At 49.1% G+C, this 22,045-nt stretch overlaps 1 protein-coding gene across 1 annotated transcript in view; it reads left to right on the top strand.

Moving 5' to 3' along the window:
• Window positions 1-20,776, top strand: part of PLPP3 (phospholipid phosphatase 3) — an 84,248-nt gene extending 63,472 nt beyond the window's left edge. The window contains exons 5-6 of the mRNA XM_082688547.1: window positions 4,974-5,150; window positions 18,849-20,776. Coding sequence (XP_082544673.1) covers window positions 4,974-5,150; window positions 18,849-18,974 — 303 coding nt within the window. The 3' untranslated portion in view covers window positions 18,975-20,776. The remainder of the gene's footprint in view (window positions 1-4,973; window positions 5,151-18,848) is intronic.
• Window positions 20,777-22,045: the final 1,269 nt, after the last annotated feature.

Genomic DNA, 22,045 nt, shown 5'->3' with positions numbered 1-22,045 from the left:
AGAGAAGGGAGAAAGTTTCTCCCTGTGGGTGTCAGGGATCTGGACAGACTTCCAGGAAGAGAGCAGGCAGGGACAGAAGGAAGGACAAAAGCCTCCTTTTCGCTCTGAGCGGAGCAGTCCCAAGAGCAATGGAAATGAAGTGAGAGGACAGTACGGACCTGTTTCGCCAGTATGCAAATCATGTAATGAAACACAAATGACTTAGCAAGAACCCAGTGTGACTCACCCCACATCTGACTCTGCTGGTTCAGACCGGAGGAGCCTGCGTGAGTTCAGCCAGACCTCTCTAAAGAGGTTTTGTTGGAATTCCACAGGACCCCAGTTTTGAAGCTAGGACTAGGAAAGAGGAGAGAACTCCATTTATGGAGTGAGTTCTCTGTGCTCGGGACTTTCACATACATCATTTTGGGGATGGGGGATCGTGGGCAGGGCATACAGCTTTCTGTTGTAACCTTCCTGTCTACAGTCAGCATTTTATTTTAGCAAATGGAAGAAAAATCTTAGTACAAGAACAAGATTTCATTTTTTAATTTTAACCTTTTTTTTTTTTTTTTCAGGAAGGGAGCTTAACTTTATTCGTGTTAGCTGTCTTTTCACAGTTTTGAGCTGTGTCCTTTCTCGACAGGTGTTTGTTTTTTTAAATGAGTGAATCTCATTACATAAGAGGAAGCAGAACTTCAGAGAACAGTGGCTTGTTTAGGGTCCTGCAGGTGGCATGGAACAGAGAAAAGATTCAAATTTAGTTTTGCTCTGATTGCAAATCAGAACCTTTTCTGCAATGTCACTCACACAGGTGCTTAGAAGTGGATTCCTCCAGCCCAGAGACCTTCAGGCGGCTGGGGAAGTAAAGACAGATAAGTCTTGACCTCTATGAGAGGTCACGGCAATTCAGCCTTTCTGGCTTTGTCCAGTTCTGCTTACCATTTTCCTAAACACCCTGTTGCAGGATGCCTAGGACTTCCCAGAAGCCCCTGAAGAAATTCTGAGTCCAAGCAAGTCTCCTTACTATTTGATCTGGGACATGGGCCATAGTATCATTGTGGTCAGGAGTGTGACTTCCTCTGGTGAAATGGGAACGAATGCAGTCACTTGCTCCTTGTCCTGTCCCCTGGCACAGGTTTCCAAGGCAGGAGGGTGCTCCAGAAAGTTCTCTCTGGTCATGGTGAGGCCCAGGCCTCTAGTATGGAGAGCCTCACGAGACTGGGCTATGAACCAGCAAAAGCCAATCCATTTAGCAGTAGGATTGGTGGGGCACAGAAGGACTTACCCGATCCTTTGGTCAACCTCAAAGCCCATTGTGGCCATCTTCTCAGATGAGAAGTAGGCACCACGTGGAGGGTCATCACCCAATCTTTTGCTTTAGTAATTGACTTGTTTTGGTGAAATCAACCACAGCCATTGAGTAAATCTCATTCACCAAGGCAAAGGGTGGTAAGATTTCTGAAGAGCCCCTTGAGTGCCCAGTCCTGGGAGTCCCGTTGATCCTGGCAACCTGGAGAGGGAGACTCTCTTGTACCTCTTTCTCAGATGAGAAGTTGAGGGACCACCCACTTAGGAAGTAGTAGCGTTGGGGCCGTTTCACCTCCAGATTTACCCTCTTCTTGCTGCTCTGCTTTGCCCTGAAGCCCCAGTTGCAGACACCGGACGAGGTCAATCCTGAGACCCTGAGCCGGGATCGATGTGTTTGTTACTAACTGTAGTGAGGAGCAAGCTTCAGTGTGGGTCTGGCTGTTCCACATCTGACTGCTTCCCCAAGGCATTCTTTTCCCATGGCCCCTCTCCTTTCTCATTCATAAGCACTCCTTTCCTGCAGCTCTTCTGATGACGGGTCTCTTCCTCTCTCCCAAGTTCCTCTCCTGTATTTATTTATTTATTTTCTTTCCTTAAGCTCCAGCCTTAAGTATCTGAGTCAGTGGAAGGGGAGATGTGTGCCATGTCCGGTCGGGAAACCCACCCTTCCTCTGCCCCACCCTGACTGCCAAGGTCCATGACCTAACCTCTTCACAGAGGGGCGGGGAGGAGTTGGAGGATTTTAAATGAGCATTTTCTGAGGATCTGCAGATTATTTTATTTGTGAGAAAACCAAAGGCTCAGTGAGATTTTTCTGATGAGCACCTGGCGTTCTTTCTGTCCCCAACCTGGCAAACGGATGGTTGAGGTTTTTTTTTTTTTTTTTTAAGATTTTGTTTATTTATTTGACAGACAGAGATCACAAGTAGGTAGAGAGGCAGGCAGAGGGGGAGGGGGAAGCAGACTCCCAGCCGAGCAGAGAGCCCATTGCGGGGCTCGATCGCAGGACCACGGGATCATGACTGGAGCCGAGGGCAGAGGCTTAACCCACTGAGCCACCCAGGCGCCCTGGATGGTTGCTCTTTGGCCCAAGACTTGTGTGAAGTGGGAGCTACGCCAGTGTCATCCCATCCCCACTCCTTGAAGGAAAGGATCTTTTTTGATTCTCCATTACAGAATCTACTGCTGGCTCATTTCTGCACAATCTAGGGCGTGGCCTTTGACCTGCAGGTTATTTGTTATGGTACTGATGGCTTAAAATCATGTAATTTTTCACCATTTGCTTATAATAACATTTCCCAATTGTGATTCAGCAGGTAGCTACCCTGTAAACGTCAGTAAGTGTTGTTGGTAATGAAAATAAAGATTTCCTATGGAGCATTTACCATCTTGTTAAAAGACCCTTAGTATTCCACGGAGGATGGTTTGGGAAAGACTGACCTACTAAGTAAAAGTTGGGTTCTTTAGTGTGATATCCATACCCTTCCTGAGCGCTCCCCTTTGCCTCTGTAACTCTGTGGCTCATCAGTCCCCCCCATCCCCACCCTGTACACCCTGTTCAGCTATACCGAAAGCTGTGAGGTTCTCCAGAACTCTGGCTTCTAAGCGGTTGCTCTGCCTAGATACACACTCCTCCCCGGTGTCCCCTCAACTCCTAAGCAAACGCAGATGCATCTTTAGGACTTAAGCCAAGTGCCCCTTCCCCTTAGTAACTGACCTCGGTTTCCGAATTTCCTTCGTAATTCCTAGGAAGCCTGTAAGTGCCCTCGCTCGTGTCCGTGGATTCCCCCAGCGAATGAATGCTCCGTAGGGCAGGAATTACGGCCTCCCATTTCTGTGTCCTTAGCATCTGTTGGAGTCCCGGGCTTATTTGTGTTTCTTTTCTGGCTAGTTGTATGATTTGGGCCTTTTAAGTTATTCCTAGCGGAATTTCTTTCAAGTCTTTTTCTCCAGTCTTTTTAGGATGTCCCTAGGATTCGGATGGGATTTACCCATCAACTTTATGAGCTTACAAACTGAATATTTATAAATAAAAATTCTAGCTGTCTATTCAACATGTCCTTTATGTCCCTTACTTCAGAAAGGGTCCTGTGTAGTTCGTGGTGGTGTGATTACTGTTTATCAAATCACCTTGGCTGCTGTGAGGATTTTACCTCTTCTTTTTAGATTTTGTTTTTTTTAAAGATTTTATTTATTTATTTGGCAGAGAGAGAGATCACAAGTAGGCAGAGAGGCAGGCAGAGAAAGAGAGAGGAGGAAGCAGGCTCCCTGCTGAGCAGAGAGCCCAACGCGGGGCTCGATCCCAGGACCCTGGGATCACGACCCGAGCCGAAGGCAGCGGCTTAAACCACTGAGCCACCCAGGCGCCCCTTCTTTTTAGATTTTTAACTGGTTATATTTTACATACAAGATATTGTCGATCTTTATTGCTTGTTTAGCAGCTAACCTCAGTGCATTCTTTATTATTATTTTTTCATTTGTTATTCTTAGATTGCCCAAGAAAGCATTTGTAGACTTTCATCATGATTACAAAGTTGTCTGCTGTTGTGTAGGCCTGGGTTTTGAAACTGTCTTCCCGGTAGTTGAGAATTCAGAGCTCGGCAGTCTTCCCTCACTGGCAAGGGTGGCTCCGGAAACTTCCACTTGTCTTTCTACTCAGGTCTAGCCACTGGCTAGCTCCTTCCTGTCCGCCAGAGGGAAGGTGTCCCTTTGTCTCAGGAAGGGCTGAGCCCAACCGCTGCCGCTTCCCAGGTCTATCTTGGGGCCATCGGCTCCTCCCCTCCGCTCTCTTCCCCTTTCTCCTGGTCTCCCCCAGTGACTGCCTTTGATTTGTCGTCGGAAGTTCCCCTGGTCCAGTTGCCTTTTCCCCCTCATTTCCCAAGTTCCCACAGGAACCTGGGAAGTAGATTGTGCCCAGAGGTTAGAACGGAAACTGCAGCAAGATAACTCTGAGGGACAATGCTCAGTTGACGTCATTTCAACTTCTTTGCTTCGGCCAGAGGTGGTTTTTTTTTTCTTCCATTTTTCTTCAGGTTACTCTTCTACTCCACCCAGCCCAGTGTCTGTCAGCCTCTGTGTGAAAGCTCTCTGGCATTGTCTGCTTGCTTTATGTGTTTCCTTATATTTGAACTCAAAAATCCATAGCTGGGAGTGGTGACTTAGAAACTTGTTCTTTGGTAGAGGTGCTTTCTGTTGAAGTAGAAACATCCCTTTTTGACTGTCACAAGAACCTCCTATATCAGTCCTGCATTTCTTTCCAAGATGGTCCTAAGCAACAACTAGTATACAGACAGCACAATGCTAGTGTCCAGGGAAACACACAAATGCAGTGCATGAGTCGTCACGGATTGCGGAAGAGAGACCTGTACTCCCCCTCGTTACTGTGCTTTCATTAGTTTAACCATGAAGAAGATGAAAGGGAACACATGTTTATGAAGTGTCTAGAATGTGCCAAGCAGTGGGCTCTAGGGCATTCTTTGGCTCTTCTCATTTTTTGTATTTTTTGTTTTTGTATGCGGACTAAGGCTCCAGGTTTGAGTAACTTGAAGTCATATCCAGGTCGAATGCTCTCTGCATACCATGTCACCAAAGGTCTAGATGGTTCCACTGAGTGGAAACAGAATGGGTCTCGACCTGGTGTTCTAATGCACTTAGTGTCTGTTCCTTTTCTTTCTCCTCTCCAGCTGTACCTGCAGGCCCGCTTCACTTGGCGAGGGGCCCGCCTGCTCCGGCCCCTCCTGCAGTTCACCCTGATCATGATGGCCTTTTACACGGGACTGTCACGTGTGTCTGACCACAAGCACCATCCCAGTGATGTGCTGGCGGGATTTGCTCAAGGAGCCCTGGTGGCCTGCTGCATAGTGAGTAGCATCTTATTCTCGGTCCACAAGCAAAGCCCCGGATGGCTTGCTCGTTCCATGTTTCCAGCCCGGTGACCAAAACTAGCAAGCTCTCAATTCTTTTCTCTGCATGGTGTATCAAGGGTCCCCTCACCCCAGGACCCCTTCAGTAAAAGGACGGTACTTTCTGTTTCCTTCCAGCCTGTGAGTTTTCCTTCGGCAGAATCTAAAAGTCCTCTTCTCTCTAACCACAGCTCATAAAATGTTGCAACTTATGTCCACCTTGCTGACTTTACTGATGAAAACATTTAGGGTTTGAGGGGGGAAGAAACTTGCCCCAGGTCACATGTCAAGTGACTAGCAGAGTCTGGGTCCCTGACTCATTTGATGCTCACGTGCTGCTTTGGTAGACACTTAAAATTCACTAGAACTCAGCTTCTTGGAAACTTCTCCCCTTCCCACTGTGACCTTAGGGTGACTTGGTCAAAGTCTAAACTTGGTGTTGGCTAGAGAAGAGGGGTTTGGTCAAGGCCGAGCCCTACCCTGGCTAGCCTGAAGGGCCTTGTCCACCAAGAGAAGAGCCTAGAGAATGGCCTTGGGATGGACCAGGTTCTCGTTTGCCCCAGGTGACCAGGTTACCCTTTGCTCACACTTCACCCCTGACTCAGTGAGTGCAGCATGAGGCAACTCACTTCCGTATGCCTCCGTCTCCCCAAGAATCTGTTTTTCTCACCTGCGAAATCTTGTGGGGCTTATTCAGTAAATGCCAGGAGCACCTGCTCTGACCCCGTGCCTTCCCGGGCCCCACTCAGGGGAGCTCACGCCAGGCCCGTGGGAAGCCCAGGGCACAGTAATGGCTGGGTGTTTAGGCACCACGCGTGTGGGTTGTGTTGTTTGTGTCACCCTTGCCCTACCCACTGTAGGACTCATGAACAATCCAGAGATCTAGACCTGGCCTTTCCTCCTTCCCTCCTTTCTGAGCCTGGCTGCAGCCCTGTGTCTCCCGACGATAGCCTCTCCCAGTCTCCTTTGCTGATGTCTGTTCCCCTGTGCTGATGTTGCTGATGTGTGTCTCTCTTGAGACTGTCAGGTTGCCCGGACACAGGGACCATAGGTGACACGTACATGTTGCTCTCCCTGCCTTCACCAGCACCTCCTAGAATAAGTAAACGTGTTTTTTAATCAACAAAAAGTTAGGATCAGTGGGTGGCTATCTTCCTTGCGAACACTACAAGGGACATTTTCTTGAAGGCAGAGGGATGAGTAAGGCAGGACTCTTGCTCTCAAGGAAACCCCAGTCTTGTTGCTTGCACTGCTGGCCCAGGACAGGAGTTAGAATGTAGCAGGGGACCTCACAGAGACACCCACAGGATGCCTGGGGGAGAGGGGCCACTGCAGGGTGCAGCGGGAAGGGAGGGAGGGGGCAGGGGCCCGGGGCTACCGGAGTGGGCACCACGCAGACACGCAGAAAGTCGCATCTAAGCTGCGTGCCGAGGGACCGCCTGTTTCAATGGTTTTATTCATTCATTTTATTCATTTCTTCTTCTTTTTCTTTTTTTTTTTTTGAGTCAAGGCTAAGGGGAGAGAAATTGTGAGAGCAAACCGTTAATGAGAACAGCTGTCACTGGCATTTTAATGGGCAGGGACAACAGGGGTCGGGTGTTTGCAGGGAAGGGTCACCCTTTGCTGACTGGGCCCTTCTGAACTGTGCTCTCAGCAGGCGGACGGCCTGCTGCTGCGTTTCCTTCTCCGTGCTCGGCTGCCTTAGTTCGAGTCTCCTGCACCCCCAATTTAAAAAGGTGCTGGTGTTCCTTCCTTGCTGTCCTCTTGCATATCCCGTTGCACTCTCCATGGGCAGTGAGATGGTGTCTGGAAGGACCAGGGTTGTTTTTTTTTTTTTCAAGGAGGGAAGTGACGGGTCTGACTTTTATCCTCTTTGGCTCTGGCTGACTGTAGCACAGGATAGGAATTTGGTAGTAGTGATTGTAAAGCCCCTCGGAGAGATGAGCCAAGTTGTCCAAGGTCAGAACTGGTCGATGGCTGCCCCCACAAGACCCCTGACTCTAGACCTTGGCCATGTCCACTGGGCAAGGGAGGATGGTCGCTGGAGCTGAAGGGCAGCCAGAGGTAACCTGAGGCAGAACAGCATAGACACCTGCTTCAGGAGCCACAGGGCCCTTCCCTACCCTTTGGGCTGATCTGGCCGTTGCTTCGGGTTTATTTATTTATTTATTTTTAAAGGATTTTGTTTATTTATTTGACACAGAACACAAGCAGGGGGAGCAGGAGAGGGAGATGGAGAAGATGGAGAAACAGGTTCCCTGCTGAGCAAGGAGCCCAATGTGGGACTCGAGCCCGGGACCCTGGGATCATGACCTGAGCTGAAGGCAGAGGCTCAACTGACTGAGCCACCCAGGCTCTGGTCATTGCTTCAAGTTGTTTTGTTTTGTTTGTTTTAGGAGTTTATTTATTTGAGAGAAAGAAAGAGAGAGAGTGAGCACAAGCAAGGGGAGTGGTAGAGGGTGAGGGAGAAGCAGATTCCCCGCTGAGTAGGCAGCCCAGTGTGGGGCTGATGTGTACTAGGACCCTGGGTTTATGACCTGAGCAGAAGTCAGATGCTCAAAGAACTAAGCCACCCAGGTCCTTACCATCGCTTTGAGTTTAAGAGCCTGTTTGACATTGTAAGGATGTTTGGAAAGGAATGATAAATATCTTTCCCTGTCTTTTGCCTACTTAGCTAAGAACACATGATGGCAGGGGTTTGGTCTTATTTATCATTTTTCTCCAAAATGCCGAACATCCAGCCTGGTACTCAGGAGCTCGTGGTCCTGACAGGCTTGGCATTTCAGCGCTGAGCCCATCCACTTCATGGATGACATCGGAGGGGCCAGGGTAAGAATACACTGTATCTAGTCAGCCCAAGAGCTCAAGAGTGCTCACCTTGGAGGAGGGAAGCCAGTGGGTATTGCCCATCGCCAGAGCTGTTGTTCTGGCTTTGAGTGTGAGGAAGACAAGCAAAGTTCAACCCTGGCCTGAGCTGGAGAGGGGTCTGGGCAATCCAGAGGCCTTGTGAGCACCCTGTGTTCACTGGAGGAGGGGACAGGTGGCAGGCTGTGGCCCCACAGGTGGTACAGTGCCTCAGGTGCTCTCCTGGAGTGGTGCAGCATGGCGTTTGCAGCCTAGGCCAAAGCCCGTGGCCTCCCTTCTATTTGTTTCTTGTGGCAGAAACTCCCCCTCAAGAACCAAGGCTGGCTGTCCCAGTGAATCCCAGGAAAAGCCCAGCGCTCCTCTCTGAATGTGGCTGTACTGATGGATGTGGAAACACGGAGCATGGGGCGTCTCCTGGGGTTGGTGAGGGACACCCGGAGGAGGCAGCACAGGATGGTACCAGGCCGCTGCCTGGGTGCCAGGAACCCCGAAATCCCTTTCTCCCTCTGCCCCGTCACCGAGCTGGGCTTCACTGGATTCCCCATCACCTTAACAGAGAAGTAACATTCGCAAACACGTATTGAGAGCTCCGTGTGCCACCCATGATAAGCCCTTTTCACAGATCATCCTCAGTCTTCTGAAAATGCCGTCCTACCATGTAGCCATGATTGTCCTCTCTAAAGAGATGAGGAAGGGATGCGAAGGATTGAGTACCACGGAGAGAAGATAGAGGAGCCGGGGTTGTCCGCAGGCGGTCGACAAGGGCCAGCAAGAGCTGGCACTGAGAGATCCAAGGGCCTGGAGGGTCTGGTCTCCTCCTCTCTGCACCCCTCACACCTCCAAGCACACCAGACTTCTCACCATTTCCCACCCCCTGAGCGCCCGTCTTCGATGGCGGCCCCCCTTCGGCAGAGCATGGCTCTGGTTTCACCCCATCGCTGGTGGAACCTTCTGTGTTTCTCCTGTCGTTGCTGCAACAGTTACCTCAAACTACAGTGGCTTAAAACACTTTCTTACAATTCTTGAGTTTGGAATTACAAAATAGATCTCACCGGACTACGGTCCAGGTATTGGCAGGCTGTGTTCCTTCTGGAGGCTCGAGGGAGAGTTTGTTTCTTTGACTTTTCTAACCTCTGGAGGCTGCCTGCATTCTTTAGCCAATGGCCCCTTCCTCCCTCTTCAGATCTTTCTTTCATTTTCTCTGGCCTCTGCTTCCATCACCACATCTTCTGAGATTCCAACTCTCTGCCTCCCTCTTATGGCTCTGTGACTCACTGGGTCTGCCTGGTTAATCCAGGAGAATCTGCCCATCTTGAGTTCTTTAATTTCATTGCATCCGTAAAGCCTGTTTGACCATGGAAGGTGACGTAATGGCCAGTCCTGGGGATTAGGACACATACATCTTCAGGGGACCATTGTTCGTCTGCCACACCTTCTCCTCCCTCTTCCCTGAAGACAGAATTGTCTGACTTTCTCCTCCTGCTCCCTTGACCCTTTGTGTGATTTTCCTGCTGTGGCTTTCAGCCTGGTTTTATTGTGTGGTTGCCTGCCCAAATGTCTGTCTCCCCAGCTAGACAACCACTGTCTTATTAGCAGAACCCATGGCTTCACCTTCTGCAGATTTGTCCTCAGGCTTAGTGAGGGGTGGGCACCATAGATGCTCGATTAGCTGAGGTTAAAGAATGAGTCATAAATGAGTTTCTGACCCCAGACCAGACACTTCCCCTTGGAGCCTGGTTTCCTCATCTGGGCAAATGCATGTTGCAGGCCCCTCTGTGACCTTCTTTCACGGAAGTTCAGAGGCATAGCTGACTTTGTAGTAACTAAGCTTGACCTCCCTTCTCAGATGGACCCGTCTCCCTGCAGTGTCTGTGAAGGGGGGTGTCTCTTTGCGGATGGGGACATGTCTCTAAGTCCCCAGTGGGTACAGGGTATCACCCTAGAATGTTGGCTGAGTCACTGGAGAGCCTTGGGCAATAGGTTGTGACAGCGAAGCACTTTCACCCAGGTCTGTGGAGACTAAGCCCTATCCTAGCAAGCACATGTGTCTAGACAGAAACCACGTGTCAAGCAGGAGCTGACTCAGTTTCCTCCCCCCCATTGCTCACTCAAACCCTTTCCAAAGAGGAAAGATGATGGCACTCGTCACAGAGAGCCTCTGTGGTGTCAGGGACTGAACAGAAACGTGGGCACGTAGGGCTGGATGGGCCTGTGCCCTGATGTTCATCTTCATGTACATGGACGAAGGTGGAGAGATCCAGAGGCACATGGACAGACCCGGTAAGACCCAGACTCATAGACGGCCCTCCCCTCTCTCTTTCTCTCTCTCTCTCTCTCTCTCTCACAGGCACTGAGAAGCTCAGACACACCAGATAGGCCAATGCAAACACAGGCACATACTGACCTTCATAGTCCCCCTCCTGCCTATCTACACACACACACACACACACACACTCTCAGTCATCCCTACCAACAACATTGGAGCTCTACAGCTGGGCTTAGCTGACCCACCCCTGGAGTAACCCAGGGACTCAGACGAGGCAACAAACATCAGTTCATTTCCTGTCTGGTGACAACTTGCCTATCTGGTCACCTCCTCCCTGACCCTCTTGCAGATGGCAAATTACGGGGCCCTGGGAGGGGTCAGGGCAGGGCCAGGCCGCCATTGCTGTGGGCTCTGCAGAGGAAGCAGCTGCTGTCGAATGTCATAAACACACAGCAGAGTCTTTCCTGGTTTTCCTCTTCCCTGGGGGTGTAGCTCGGCTAGCGGTTGCTCTTTTGTGTGCTGCTGTCTTCCTCCAGGATGTAGGGAAGGGCGAGGGTGTTCTTTGTCTCTGCCCCAGTGAGGTGACCTTGGGAGAGCAGACAAGCAAGAACAGGAGTGTGAAGAAGAGCTCGGTAGTGACACCCCTTCAAGAGCAAATGGGTACAGAGAGGGCGTGAGACGCCCAAGGACACACAGTGGCAGAGCTGGGACCAGATCCTGGCCCTCCTAATCCTATCTCACAGGACTAAGACTGTGAACTCTAAACATGCTTGGTCTATGTCAGGAATCTGAGATCTCCTTCTCTAAGGGAAGATTCCCATCTATTCCCATTGGATTTATCCCACTGCTGCCCGGGCACGGGACAATGGATGAAATGACCTTGCGAGTCTCTTTTTGACCCAGCAAAAAATCTAGGTCTTTGCCCAGTAGGCAAAGACTGGGCTGACCTCACCTCCCAGGGGCCCCTACTCGCCTCCCAGGGGCCCCTACTCTCGGGTGGATACGGGTGCCAAGACTGTGGATATGGGACAGAGAAGGAAGCAAAGGTAGAGATAGACGTTGACCCCAATAGATGATGAATCTGTCCTCCACCCTTGGTAGTGTCCATCTCAATTCCCCTTTCTCATTGAGCTGCTGAGATGGGTGAGATGAATGATGAGGCAGAGACTCCAGGAGGGGAGTCTCACTAGCCATCTGCTAATTAGGCATACTGGGCACATCGCTTCCTCTCAGCCACCTTTCCCCCTTGTGTGATATGGGGATGGTAGCTCCTCCCAGTCTTTGGACTGAGGATTCAGTGAATAAAAGATGCTCATGCTTGGTCCATGCAACCCAGATGGAATGTGTCATGGGGAAGGTACTATATTTTGTCTTTAAGATTTGGAGCTAAGAAGAGTTGGTCCTTAAAGAGCTCTCGTGCAGGAACTTCCCCAGACTTGACCGTGATCCATGGTAAGAAAAACGTTTTCCATCATAAGCCAGTAGAGGCACCAGCACATAACTGAAACATTTCACCAGATAAGACTTACCCTCACTTGTGTGAGACAGTCTAGTATTTTTTTACTCAACCCTTTAAAAAGCAGTCCGTGGATTTTATAACTTACGAATGACTTGTGACATGCAGTTTGAAAAACACTGATCTACTGGGGACTGTGGGGACACATGAGAGGGGATAGTTCCTGAGGGTGGTGGAAGGCTAGAAAGAATTCCTTGAGATGGAACCTTGATAAGGGGACATTTTCTATGAGCTGCAAAAGAGAAGGAAAGGCATTTCACACAGGAGGAATGTTTCAGAGACACAGGGATGGAAAAGAACAGTGAGACTACAGTGTGTCTTCTGATCCTGGAAAGCTTCAAAACGTAGGACTTCTGGGAGTGAGGGCCCTGCCTCTTTCCAGCCTCTGTCATCCTTTTGTACGGTGTTCCTGAGCGCTGGCTCCTGCTGGAACTAGCACCCCACTAACAGAGCTGTCAGCCCGGTGCTCCCCCTTCCCAGAAACCCTCTTTCATCATAACCTAGAAGTGCCTTCCCAGAAGGCCCCAGGCAGCCACCGATCACTCTCCTCCTCCACAATGGCCCCCACCCTCTCTCTGCTGCTCTGAGCCCTCCTTCTTTTTGTGGGACTAACTTCCTCCACATCCCTCAGTAGCAAGGATGGCCTTGAATCATGGTAACCGAGGCAGCATTAGAATGACCCTTGATGGATAGGAAGTGTTTTCACATAAATTCTTCCATGGAAACCTGACAATAATTATGAAGGTAAATTTTTAAATAATGTTTGCACTCAAGTACAGGGCAGATCCATCATCTGAAGTCACAAAACTCTTCGCTTTGGATAAATTTAAGCCCTGACAAGAGTGTGGCTTGGCTTGGGTGACACAGCAGGAGCAGTTTGTGGACCAGATCCTGCTGTCTGACTCTGAACGAGACACTCTTTCCACCCTGTCAAGTGCCCTCACAGATAGACCAGGAAATTATTCAACAGTGGTGCTGGCAGGTTCCCAGTGCCAAAAGCGAGTGGAGGCCCTTTTTTGAGGTCAGAAGTGATAACTGCAATTGGGTCACTCTCATTTAGTCAAAAGACAGGGCTTGCCCAGGATGGCTTTTCTTTAGACAACACTTACCCTTAGGGTATGAGGGTGAGCCAGGTCCCGAGGCTTTCTCCTACAGAGAAAATGATTCCTTTAATCTAGGAGATTGTTTGTTCTGATAGAGCAGGATGCCAAAAGGAAATCCAGGGGCCAAGGCATGGGGGATGTCTGCAAAAGGAGCAGTGCAGGGGTGCCTGGCTCGCTCAGTCATTGGAGCCTGGGACTCTTGATCTCAGGGCTGTAGGTTTGAGCCCCAGGTTGGGTGTAGAGAGTCCTTAAAAATAAAATCTTAAAAAAAAAAAGTGGGGGGAGCAGCACATGGTCTCTATCCTCACATGTGGGTGGATTCAAATTTATTGAGGGCTATAGTTGCTAGGCTCTGAGTAGTTCATGGGTTTGAGTAGGTCATAGGCTAAAGTGGAAATTTGTTGCAGCATTATGCCTGAAAACCTATGCCTAGTGCTAAGATGGCAGGTCTTTGAAAGTTGCATGGGTAGCAAAGAGAAGATACGGGCAGCTTGGGGAAGGTATCTCGAAATCCAGTGTGCAGATAAAGGAGCGGCTCTCAAAGCAGTTGCAAGATGTGGAAGATGTTCAGCCCCTCAGTAGCAGAGGCCGTGTTTGATCCCATCTGTTCATCTGTACCCAGTGTCTGGTGGTTCTCCTCACTGGAGTCCGTGTAGCAGATACCTCCAGAATCACTGAATGCCTGTTCCAGGCCACACTCCCAGTAGGTCGCCGGCAGGCCCAGGCCTCTGCTTTTTCAAGAGGCCGCCAGCTGATTCTGAAATAATGCTCTGAGGATGACACTCTGAGAAATACTAGAATGGACAACTTGCCGTTTTCTTCTGGTTGTAAGATTCCAACATTCTTCTCCTTTTTTATTTATCTGCCCCGAGCTGGCATCTAAGCTCACCTGGGCGGCGGTTGGGGGGCAGGGGGCTTCTAAAAACCTCAATGTCTGAGGATGTGATTGTTCTTTTCAAGGCGTTCACTTAACCATTCTCAGAAGTTGCCACACACAAGGACCCCAGGAACACGTAAAGAACAATTTTGTCACCATAAGCGACTCTTAACAACATGACCTTCCGCATCTGCTGAGCTGGCCATTTGCAGCAGCGGGAGTGGAAACCTGGCAGTAGACCAGGATGCTTGTTCCTGGCTGCCTCGGTTCTTGGTGAGCTCCAGCCAGGCAGTACCCCAGCAGCGCTGGACTGTATGGGCTCCCGGGGGTTTGGCGTCTCTTGGAGCCAGTAAGTGCCAGTGACAGAGCATCTTCCTTTTTGATTCTGCTGACTCATTCCCCAAAATAGCCTCAGAAATTACAGGACCTAGCAATCAGATTCTATCTGCCTTCTGGAAAACTCCCACCTGCCTATGGTCTTCCCCTCTGGCTTGACTTCTACCTGTTGGCTTGTAATTCTGATTCATTCTTCTCTCCCTCTTTCTCTCCTTTTCCTTCTTTCCTAGTGCCTTCTCTTGTTTGTTGCCTTCCCCCACAAAGGGTGGGGGAGGAGAAGTGACATTGTATGGATAGGCACTGAACACACAAGCCAGTGACAGTGGCTCCCATTTTTTAACTTCTTACTGGGCCCCAGGCACGTTGTCATGCTTGGGCCTTTTGTTATAACATGTCCTTAGAGTAAGGCTTGGAGGTGGGTACTGGGTCTCTCATTTAGGTATTTTACTGAAAATGGCAGCCTGGGTTTGAAGGCTAGTCTGTCTTGCTCTAGTGGGCAGAGCTGGTTGCAAGCATGCGATAGTCTAGGAAAGACAGCCACCGTTGGTAAGGAGATTCCCTGTATGCTTCTTACCCCCTCATAACCGTGAATGGCGTTTCTTGCCTGGGATTGCCTTGTTTGCATGTAGTCTTGCTCTCAGTTGAAGGAGCCCACCGTCCTGATGGCTTGGGTCCCATCAGGTCACCTTGCACCCTTAGGTCACAGAACAGCCTGCCAGGAGAAGGTCAGAACCACTTCCCCAAAATACTGCAAGAGGGACCGTGAATATTCGAAGGCTGAGGAAAGCAGAGCTGGCACTTCCTTCCCCTGGTGTGGTTACCCAGACCTTAAGAGGTTTGGTGGGAACAAGTGCAAAGATTTCTAGAGTTAATGCAAAACTCGAAAGGAAAGTACCACCTCCCCTGCGCACATAACCACCTACATGGGTACACAGCATCTCTGTCGACCGCAGTCCATTCTCAATGGCTCAGAAAACTGTGTCTTCTTGGCCTGTACCACAACCATGCCGTGGACTTATCCTCCCCGAGGTGCTGCAGGGCCTACCTGGTGCCTTTGCCTTCAGGTTCCCCATGCCCTTTTCGACTGCTTCTGCCTATCAGCTACTGTCTTCTCACCATGCTTCTTCCCCGTAGACGCCTATGCAGTGGCTCCTGAGGCCCTCCAGGATAAGGTCCGAGTTCCTTAACATGTCCTGGGAGGCTCCTTGAGACCTGGCTTTCTCCTCTTCAGCTTTACTGACTGCTTGGCGGAAGCCAGACTGAGCTTCTTCCTTCGTAGCTCCTGAACGTGTTGTCCCCTCTCCTGTGCTCCTCTGCCTGGAGCAACATTCCCGCCTTCACCACCTGCTAACTCCTACTTATCCTTATCGAGCTCAGCTCAAATACACCTTCCTTAGGGGAAGCCTTGTAAAGCCGCCTCCTGTCCGCTTCAGTCTGGGTTAGATGCCACGTTCTCTGCACGACTTCAACACCCTGGGTTCCCTCTGTCATGATCTTTAACACTGCATTGTAGCTGTCTGTTTGCCGGGATCTCTCCCTCCTTGCCCTGCGAGCTTTTGGAGGGCAAAGGACTCTTATGTGTATTTGTCTTTCTAATCTCAGGGCTTGGCACAGAGCAGATGTTCGGTGTGAAAAAGCAATTTATAAAATGCAAAGAATCAGAGAAATGGAATTGAAGGTAAATGCTTCGGGCAGCGTAAGCAAGAGCTGATTTTGCTGCTTAGGGTGTAGATTTCTGGTTGCCGACACTGTCGTTTATTACCTACTGCGCTCTTTCCTAAAGAGAGATCTGTGGACCGGGGCTGTGGGCTGAGAGCGGTTCCCTAGACATCAGATAGCTGCCTCTCGGCCTGGGCCTCTGGGTTTTCTTTTTGGGTGGAGATCACCTTCTGCAGGAAATGGAACTGCTCCGAGAAAAGTTTTCACTTCTGCTAGTCCTTTTTGTGTTCCGCTCTTCAAGCGTTAGAAAGACTGAGCCCTGTTTTGAGTCCTGACAGGGTCGGGTTTCATGATCCCAAAAAAGTGTTTGTGTAAGCTCAAGCCACGCTGAAAGCGAAATGCAGCTTAAAGGGGGATTCTGCCGGACCTCACTCAACTTTTCATCCCACTGCCCGGCTGTGTACATGCAGGGTATGAGCGCGTGGTTCCCCTCAAGTCCGGGGCGTTTGCCTGTGCCCATAAGATGGAAGGCTAGAGTGCTTACTTCCAGTAGAGAGGAGTTTAGAAATTCAACAACAAACACGGAGCTCCTCATGTGGGGAGGGCCAATGCTAAGTGTTATGGGTGATGTGGGATCATTAGGGCCCGGATTCCATCCCCAAGAGGCCTCCCATCTAGGGAGAAAGGCTGACAAGCAAGGTCACATGAGGGGATTGACTTAATCGAGGTCCGTTAGGTCTTTACTTTGGGGTCCAGAGCATTACAGAAAGGAACTTTTTTTTTTTAAAGATTTTATTTATTTACTTGACAGAGATCACAAGTAGGCAGAGAAGCACAGAGAGAGAGAGGAGGAAGCAGGCTCCCTGCCGAGCAGAGAGCCTGACGTGGGGCCTGATTCCAGGACCCTGAGATCATGACCTGAGCCGAAGGCAGAGGATCGACCCACTGAGCCACCCAGGCACCCCGAAAGGAATATTTTTTTATTAAACTATATTCCAGACTCAGGTTTAGGTCTCCTTGAGTACGTTATTGCCTTGAACCTCGATATTATCCCCATCTTGCACCTGGGAAACAGAAACCTTAATAGGCAGTAGATACGAACTCTGAAAATTAAACTGGGAATGAGCCAGTAGATGAAGGCAGTGTCAGAATCTTGAAGGGAAGACGGTGATGGGGGTTGGCGGACTGCCCCCTGCTGTGTTTGTCTTCAGCAGGTGGAGTGAAGCTGGGAGAAAGATCTCTGAGAAACGGGGAGCAGTAAGAGATCTTATTTGGTGAGGCCAAGCTGCTGGGCAGGATCAAGTACAGCTGGGAGCCAGCCATGGAGGGGTTAATTGAAGACACCCTCAGAGGCAAAGTTAAGGAGGAAGGGAGGGTAGTTTCCCGGTAGAGTTGGGGACACTGACTCTTTACCTGTCAGCCAAGAGTTGAAAGTTTGATTGTCTCCACGTTTAACTTTAATTGTGTTCCTTAGTATTTCCTTATCCCAGGAGCACTTGAAAGCCTCTTCTCCAGATGTGCATAAAGGATCCCGGGGGGGCCTAGAACCTCCCAGCAGGGTTGGGTCCAAATCTTTTCTTTCTTTTCTCTCAGTTCTTTCACTGTTGATACCTCCTTGGAAAGGAAAGGGACAGAAGGCTTCATTTTTTTCCTTTGTAAAATGGAGTGGCTCTTGGACTACAAATGTTTGAGTAGGTGATCTGTGGCCTGGGTACAAAATACAAAAGGTGTCACAGTTTTTTCATGGCTGGTGAGTCTCTGCTTCCCATTTGTCTTCTAGTCACTTGAGCTCCTGAATAACCATCATTGCCAGTTTCTTGCTGTGATTTTTGGAGCCCTTTTGTTGATTGCTATATTTCTCCAGAAAGGACATTTTGGAAATTGGTTCAGCAGGTGATCCAAGTCCCTACGATGGCCAGGCCTTGGCTGCTCCAAACCTTGGTGTTGGCAAAACCTTATTAAATTAAGAACATCACTTGCCAGCCTATGCTGTGTCCGAAGTCACAGTACCATTGCCATTAGTGAGCGCATGACCCACTGCAGGACAAGGATATCTCAATCCAGAAAGCTGCTAGACATAAGGAAATTGTTAAGGGTGTTCTAGTCTCCATTCTGAAACCCAGCCATGTGTTTCCTATTAAAGGATGTGACTGATAACTGCCTCTTACGGTTTATTCAATAGAAACTCCTATTGCTGAGTGGCTGAAATGGATGCCTACATGTTTACTTTGCCATCTAATACAAAGCACAAAGTTTTCTTACTCTGCCAACTCATCAAGTTCTTGAATCTGTCGTTGTCGGCTGATTGAGACAGGAACTACACGTGAGCCATCCCCGTAGCCCTACATGTTGGCTGTTCAGTGAATGATCCTCAGTGATTCTAAGACTGGGTGAGGTCTTGTTCACAAGGAGGAAGGACGTTGGGAAGGAGCGATAGGAGTTTTCATTGACCTCTCCTCCGGGTTAGTTGCTGACTCTCCCTCAGCCACAAAACCCCAGCTCCTTCACCCCCATCAAATTGTTGAACTCTCTGGGCTTTCAGGAAAACATGGTCACAACTGCTTCCTTCTCCAGTCCTGCTGATAGGAATTCGTGTTGGCTGATCTCTTGTGGTCACACCCTAGATTTCTTTATGGGGAAAGGGAAAGTATCATGGATTAATGAGCGTGACTAATTACGACTTGCTTCCTTGTTTAGGAACTTATTTTTCATCGCTATTTATTTGCCTTGAGAAATCAAGGAAATAGGGTTTCAGATATGGAACAGTGGACTGAGGGTCCAGAGAACTGAGTTCTACTCCTGCCACAGCTGTGCAACCTGGGGCATGTCACTGTCCTTCCCTGGGCTTCAGTTTCTCTAGCTGTAGAACACAAGTTGGGATGTATTATATATGTGATCTTTATGTGATCCTTACTTATTCAAAGTCCTACGGTTTGGGGTCCCCTTTTCCTAAAGTCTGTGCTCCTGTGACCTTCCCTTTGCCTATTCCCAGACCCCAGATTTCTGATTCGGATGTCTGATTTTGTGCTTCTAGGTTTTCTTTGTGTCCGACCTCTTCAAGACCAAGACGACACTCTCCCTGCCTCCCTCAGCTCTCCGGAAGGAAATCCTTTCACCTGTGGACGTTATTGACAGGAACAATCACCACAACATGGTGTAGGTGCTGCCCACCTCCTGAGCTGTTTTATGAAATGACTGCTGACAGCAAGTTCTTGCTGCTCTTCAATCTCATCAGACAGTAGAATGTAGGGAAAAACTTTTTGCCCAACCGATTTTAAAAAGGAAAAAAAAAAGTCTTACTTTGTGGCCTTCCAAAATAGGTAGCGTTCACCTATGTGGAAACAACAGCAAATTAACACCAAGTGCCGAAATCCTGGATGTGCAATTGGTTTAAGTGTTCATGTTCTAGTGAACACGGGCTTGTTCTGGAACAAACACTAAAAATGATTTGCGTAGAGTCTGCCGATCACCCTTGCGACCCGAGGAATCCCAGGCCTGTGAGAAAAAGCTCAAATTCCCACTGTAGCACACAATGCCAGAAATAGCACTGAAACAAGAAAATAGCCATGGGGGGCTCCTCTCTCGTGTCTCTCTGTCCACACCACTCTCTTCTGTACTGTGACTTCGGTTTGGGAAGTTAAATCTAAGGAAAGACCAGGTTTTCTACGCCAGGTCATTCGATCCTGAGTCCTAGCTCCCAGCCCTGAGGCCTCAGCCCTCACTCCCCCAGCCCACAGGCCAGCAACCACAGCCCCTCACGTTAGTGATTAGGAGACTCTTTGTGGATGAGTGAATTTCGCAAATAGCACAATTTCAGAAGAGCTCGAGGGTGCTGGCCCTCCTTTGTCTTCTTTTGCCACGTCCTGCTGTCGTGGGGGACCGTCGGCTACTGGAGGCCGCTGTTGTGTTCACCAGTCACCCAGCACCTGCACGCCCTCGGATAATAGTTAGTTAGCTTCCGTCACTGCTTTCTCCCTCGAGGCCCTTGCTGTGTGCCCGCCAGGGTTTCCCGGGAGGGTCTGGACATGAGCCAAGGCGTGCTCTGCCTCCAGCTGATGGAAAGCAGCCTTATGCACACAAGAGACATGGGAGTGAAGGGGCAAGAATGAAAAAACCCACCAAGTTTTTGGCTACTCGAAGTCAGAATGAGCCAGAGTAGCAGACAGTCAGTCTCACGCCTGAGAGGCTACCCTTCCAGATCTCGGAGCTGACGAGGGTCTCTGTGGGTGCTGCTCTTGCTAAGCTGTGTAAAGCACTATTGTCTTGGGGTTGATCTCTAGGGCAGTTCTTGGTAGGTTCTGCTGGGCAGAACACATGGGTTAAATCTCCGTAGAGTTTTTCTCATCCTCTATCCGTAAGTGTCCTTCCAAGCAAGGCCTCGCTCTAGGCAGTAGACAGGGATCCTTTCTACTGAACCTTGGAGGAGAGGAGGAAGGAAGAAAGGCTTTCCGATCACGGATGCAGACCTTTCAAAGGGCTAAGTGTAACCACATGGATCAACCGCACGCACAGCCTTACTACAGAAGCCGTCCTTTCATTTCAACTTCTAGCAAGCTATGATTTTTATATATAAATATTATATAAATAATGTATAAAACATTAAAAGTTAACTATGTAAGATATTATTTCTGAAACAATTTTAGCTATATCCACTATGATTATAAACTGTGTCTCGACCTGTGTTATTTACATTAGCTGCTTAAAAAAGCATTGAGTTATTTTTTTTTAATATCAACTAAAATACCGTAGTTCTGTGGTAGACGTTGTTTTACAATGAAAGAAATAACTACAACTAGAGAAAACTGTATAAAAACATTAAAGTGTCAGTATTTTTGTAAGGTTCCATTTTGTAAAGAGAATAATATTCAAAGACTTTTGTAGAATACAAAGTGAAAACTTGTATCTGCGAAACTATACTTGTATTAAATGTGCTTTTTAAATAAAAGCTCATAACACAACTAATGAAGGAGTTGGAATCCTAGAATGTTCAAGGGATGTGTTGTCTCCGGTGTGTGGTAGGAAGAAGGGGGACTGTGGACGATCTAAAATCTTGGAATAGGCCAGCCTCACCTCAGGACACCACTACCCCATCCTTCCAATGGGAAATATGGTGGCCATTGGACTGCCATAGCTGTCTGAGCTGCTCTTTCATCTCTGAAAGCCTGTTTGCCCAGGGAGGTTCTGCCTCTGCTCTGTCACGGACCCTTCTAAAGAGCTTTTGTATTCTAAAGGGGTTTTGTCGGGAGGGAGGAGCAGTGGGCCCCCCAAAGGCAGATAAGGAGCAGGGCTCCAGATAATGTGTGTTTGGGGAGCTCCCAAGGGAGCCCTTTATACATCAAAGGAAGGAGGGTGGAGGGCGCTCCAGGGAGAATGGCCGCTGGCCCTTGCTTTCTCTCCCTATGCCTGCCCAACTGAGAGGAACGGGGAAGCTAGAAATTTCTCCTTCAACACGCACCTGTGTGCCAGGCACTTCTGCCTGTTTGTCACTTTTGATCCCGATGGCAGTTTTTATTTTGAGAAATGAGGAATACGAAGGAATGCAAAGATCAAACGACTTGTCTAAGATCCTGGAGGAGTCAGCTGCTGGCCGGGACTTGTATTCATTTCCTATTACTGCTGCAACAAGTTATCACAAAACGTAGTGGCTTAAAACAGCCCAGATTTATTATCTGGCAGTTTGGGAGGCCCTCGGGCAGAAGCTGTTTCCTGGTCTTTTGCAGCCTCTCGAGACCATCTGCATACCTTGGTTTGTGGCCTTCTTTCTTCATCTGCAAAGGCAGCAGCACTGGGCCAAGTCCAGCTCACTCTCTCTCTGAATCTCCGTTTCTTCTACCTCTTCCACATTTAGGCCCTGGTGATTATGTTGGGCCCACCTTCTCTACCTATGTTAAGGTCAGCTGATTAGTAACCTTCATTCCATCTCCTCCTTAGTTCCCCCTTGGCATGGTGCATAGCAGATACATAGGCCCTAGGGACTGGAACATGGACAACTTAGGGGAAGCGATGGTCATGCTGCCTACCACAGTTCACCCTCCAGGCCACAAAGATTTATATCCAGCCCACACACGAAATACTTTCACTGGATCCCAACATTCCACAAGGTTTCAACACACGGCGTCAGCTCGAATCCAAAATCTTACCTAATTTTGAACTTCAGAGTCTCAGATCTCATCATTGAAACGAGATCATCTAAAACAGGTAAAGATGAGGTGCGGGGTTGAATCTGTTCTG

This window comes from Mustela nivalis, assembly GCF_964662115.1.
Source record: "Mustela nivalis genome assembly, chromosome: 10".
Classification (NCBI taxonomy): Eukaryota; Metazoa; Chordata; class Mammalia; order Carnivora; family Mustelidae; genus Mustela; species Mustela nivalis.
Note: the sequence above shows the minus strand (reverse complement) of the source record. Positions and strands in the feature narration are given on the sequence as shown.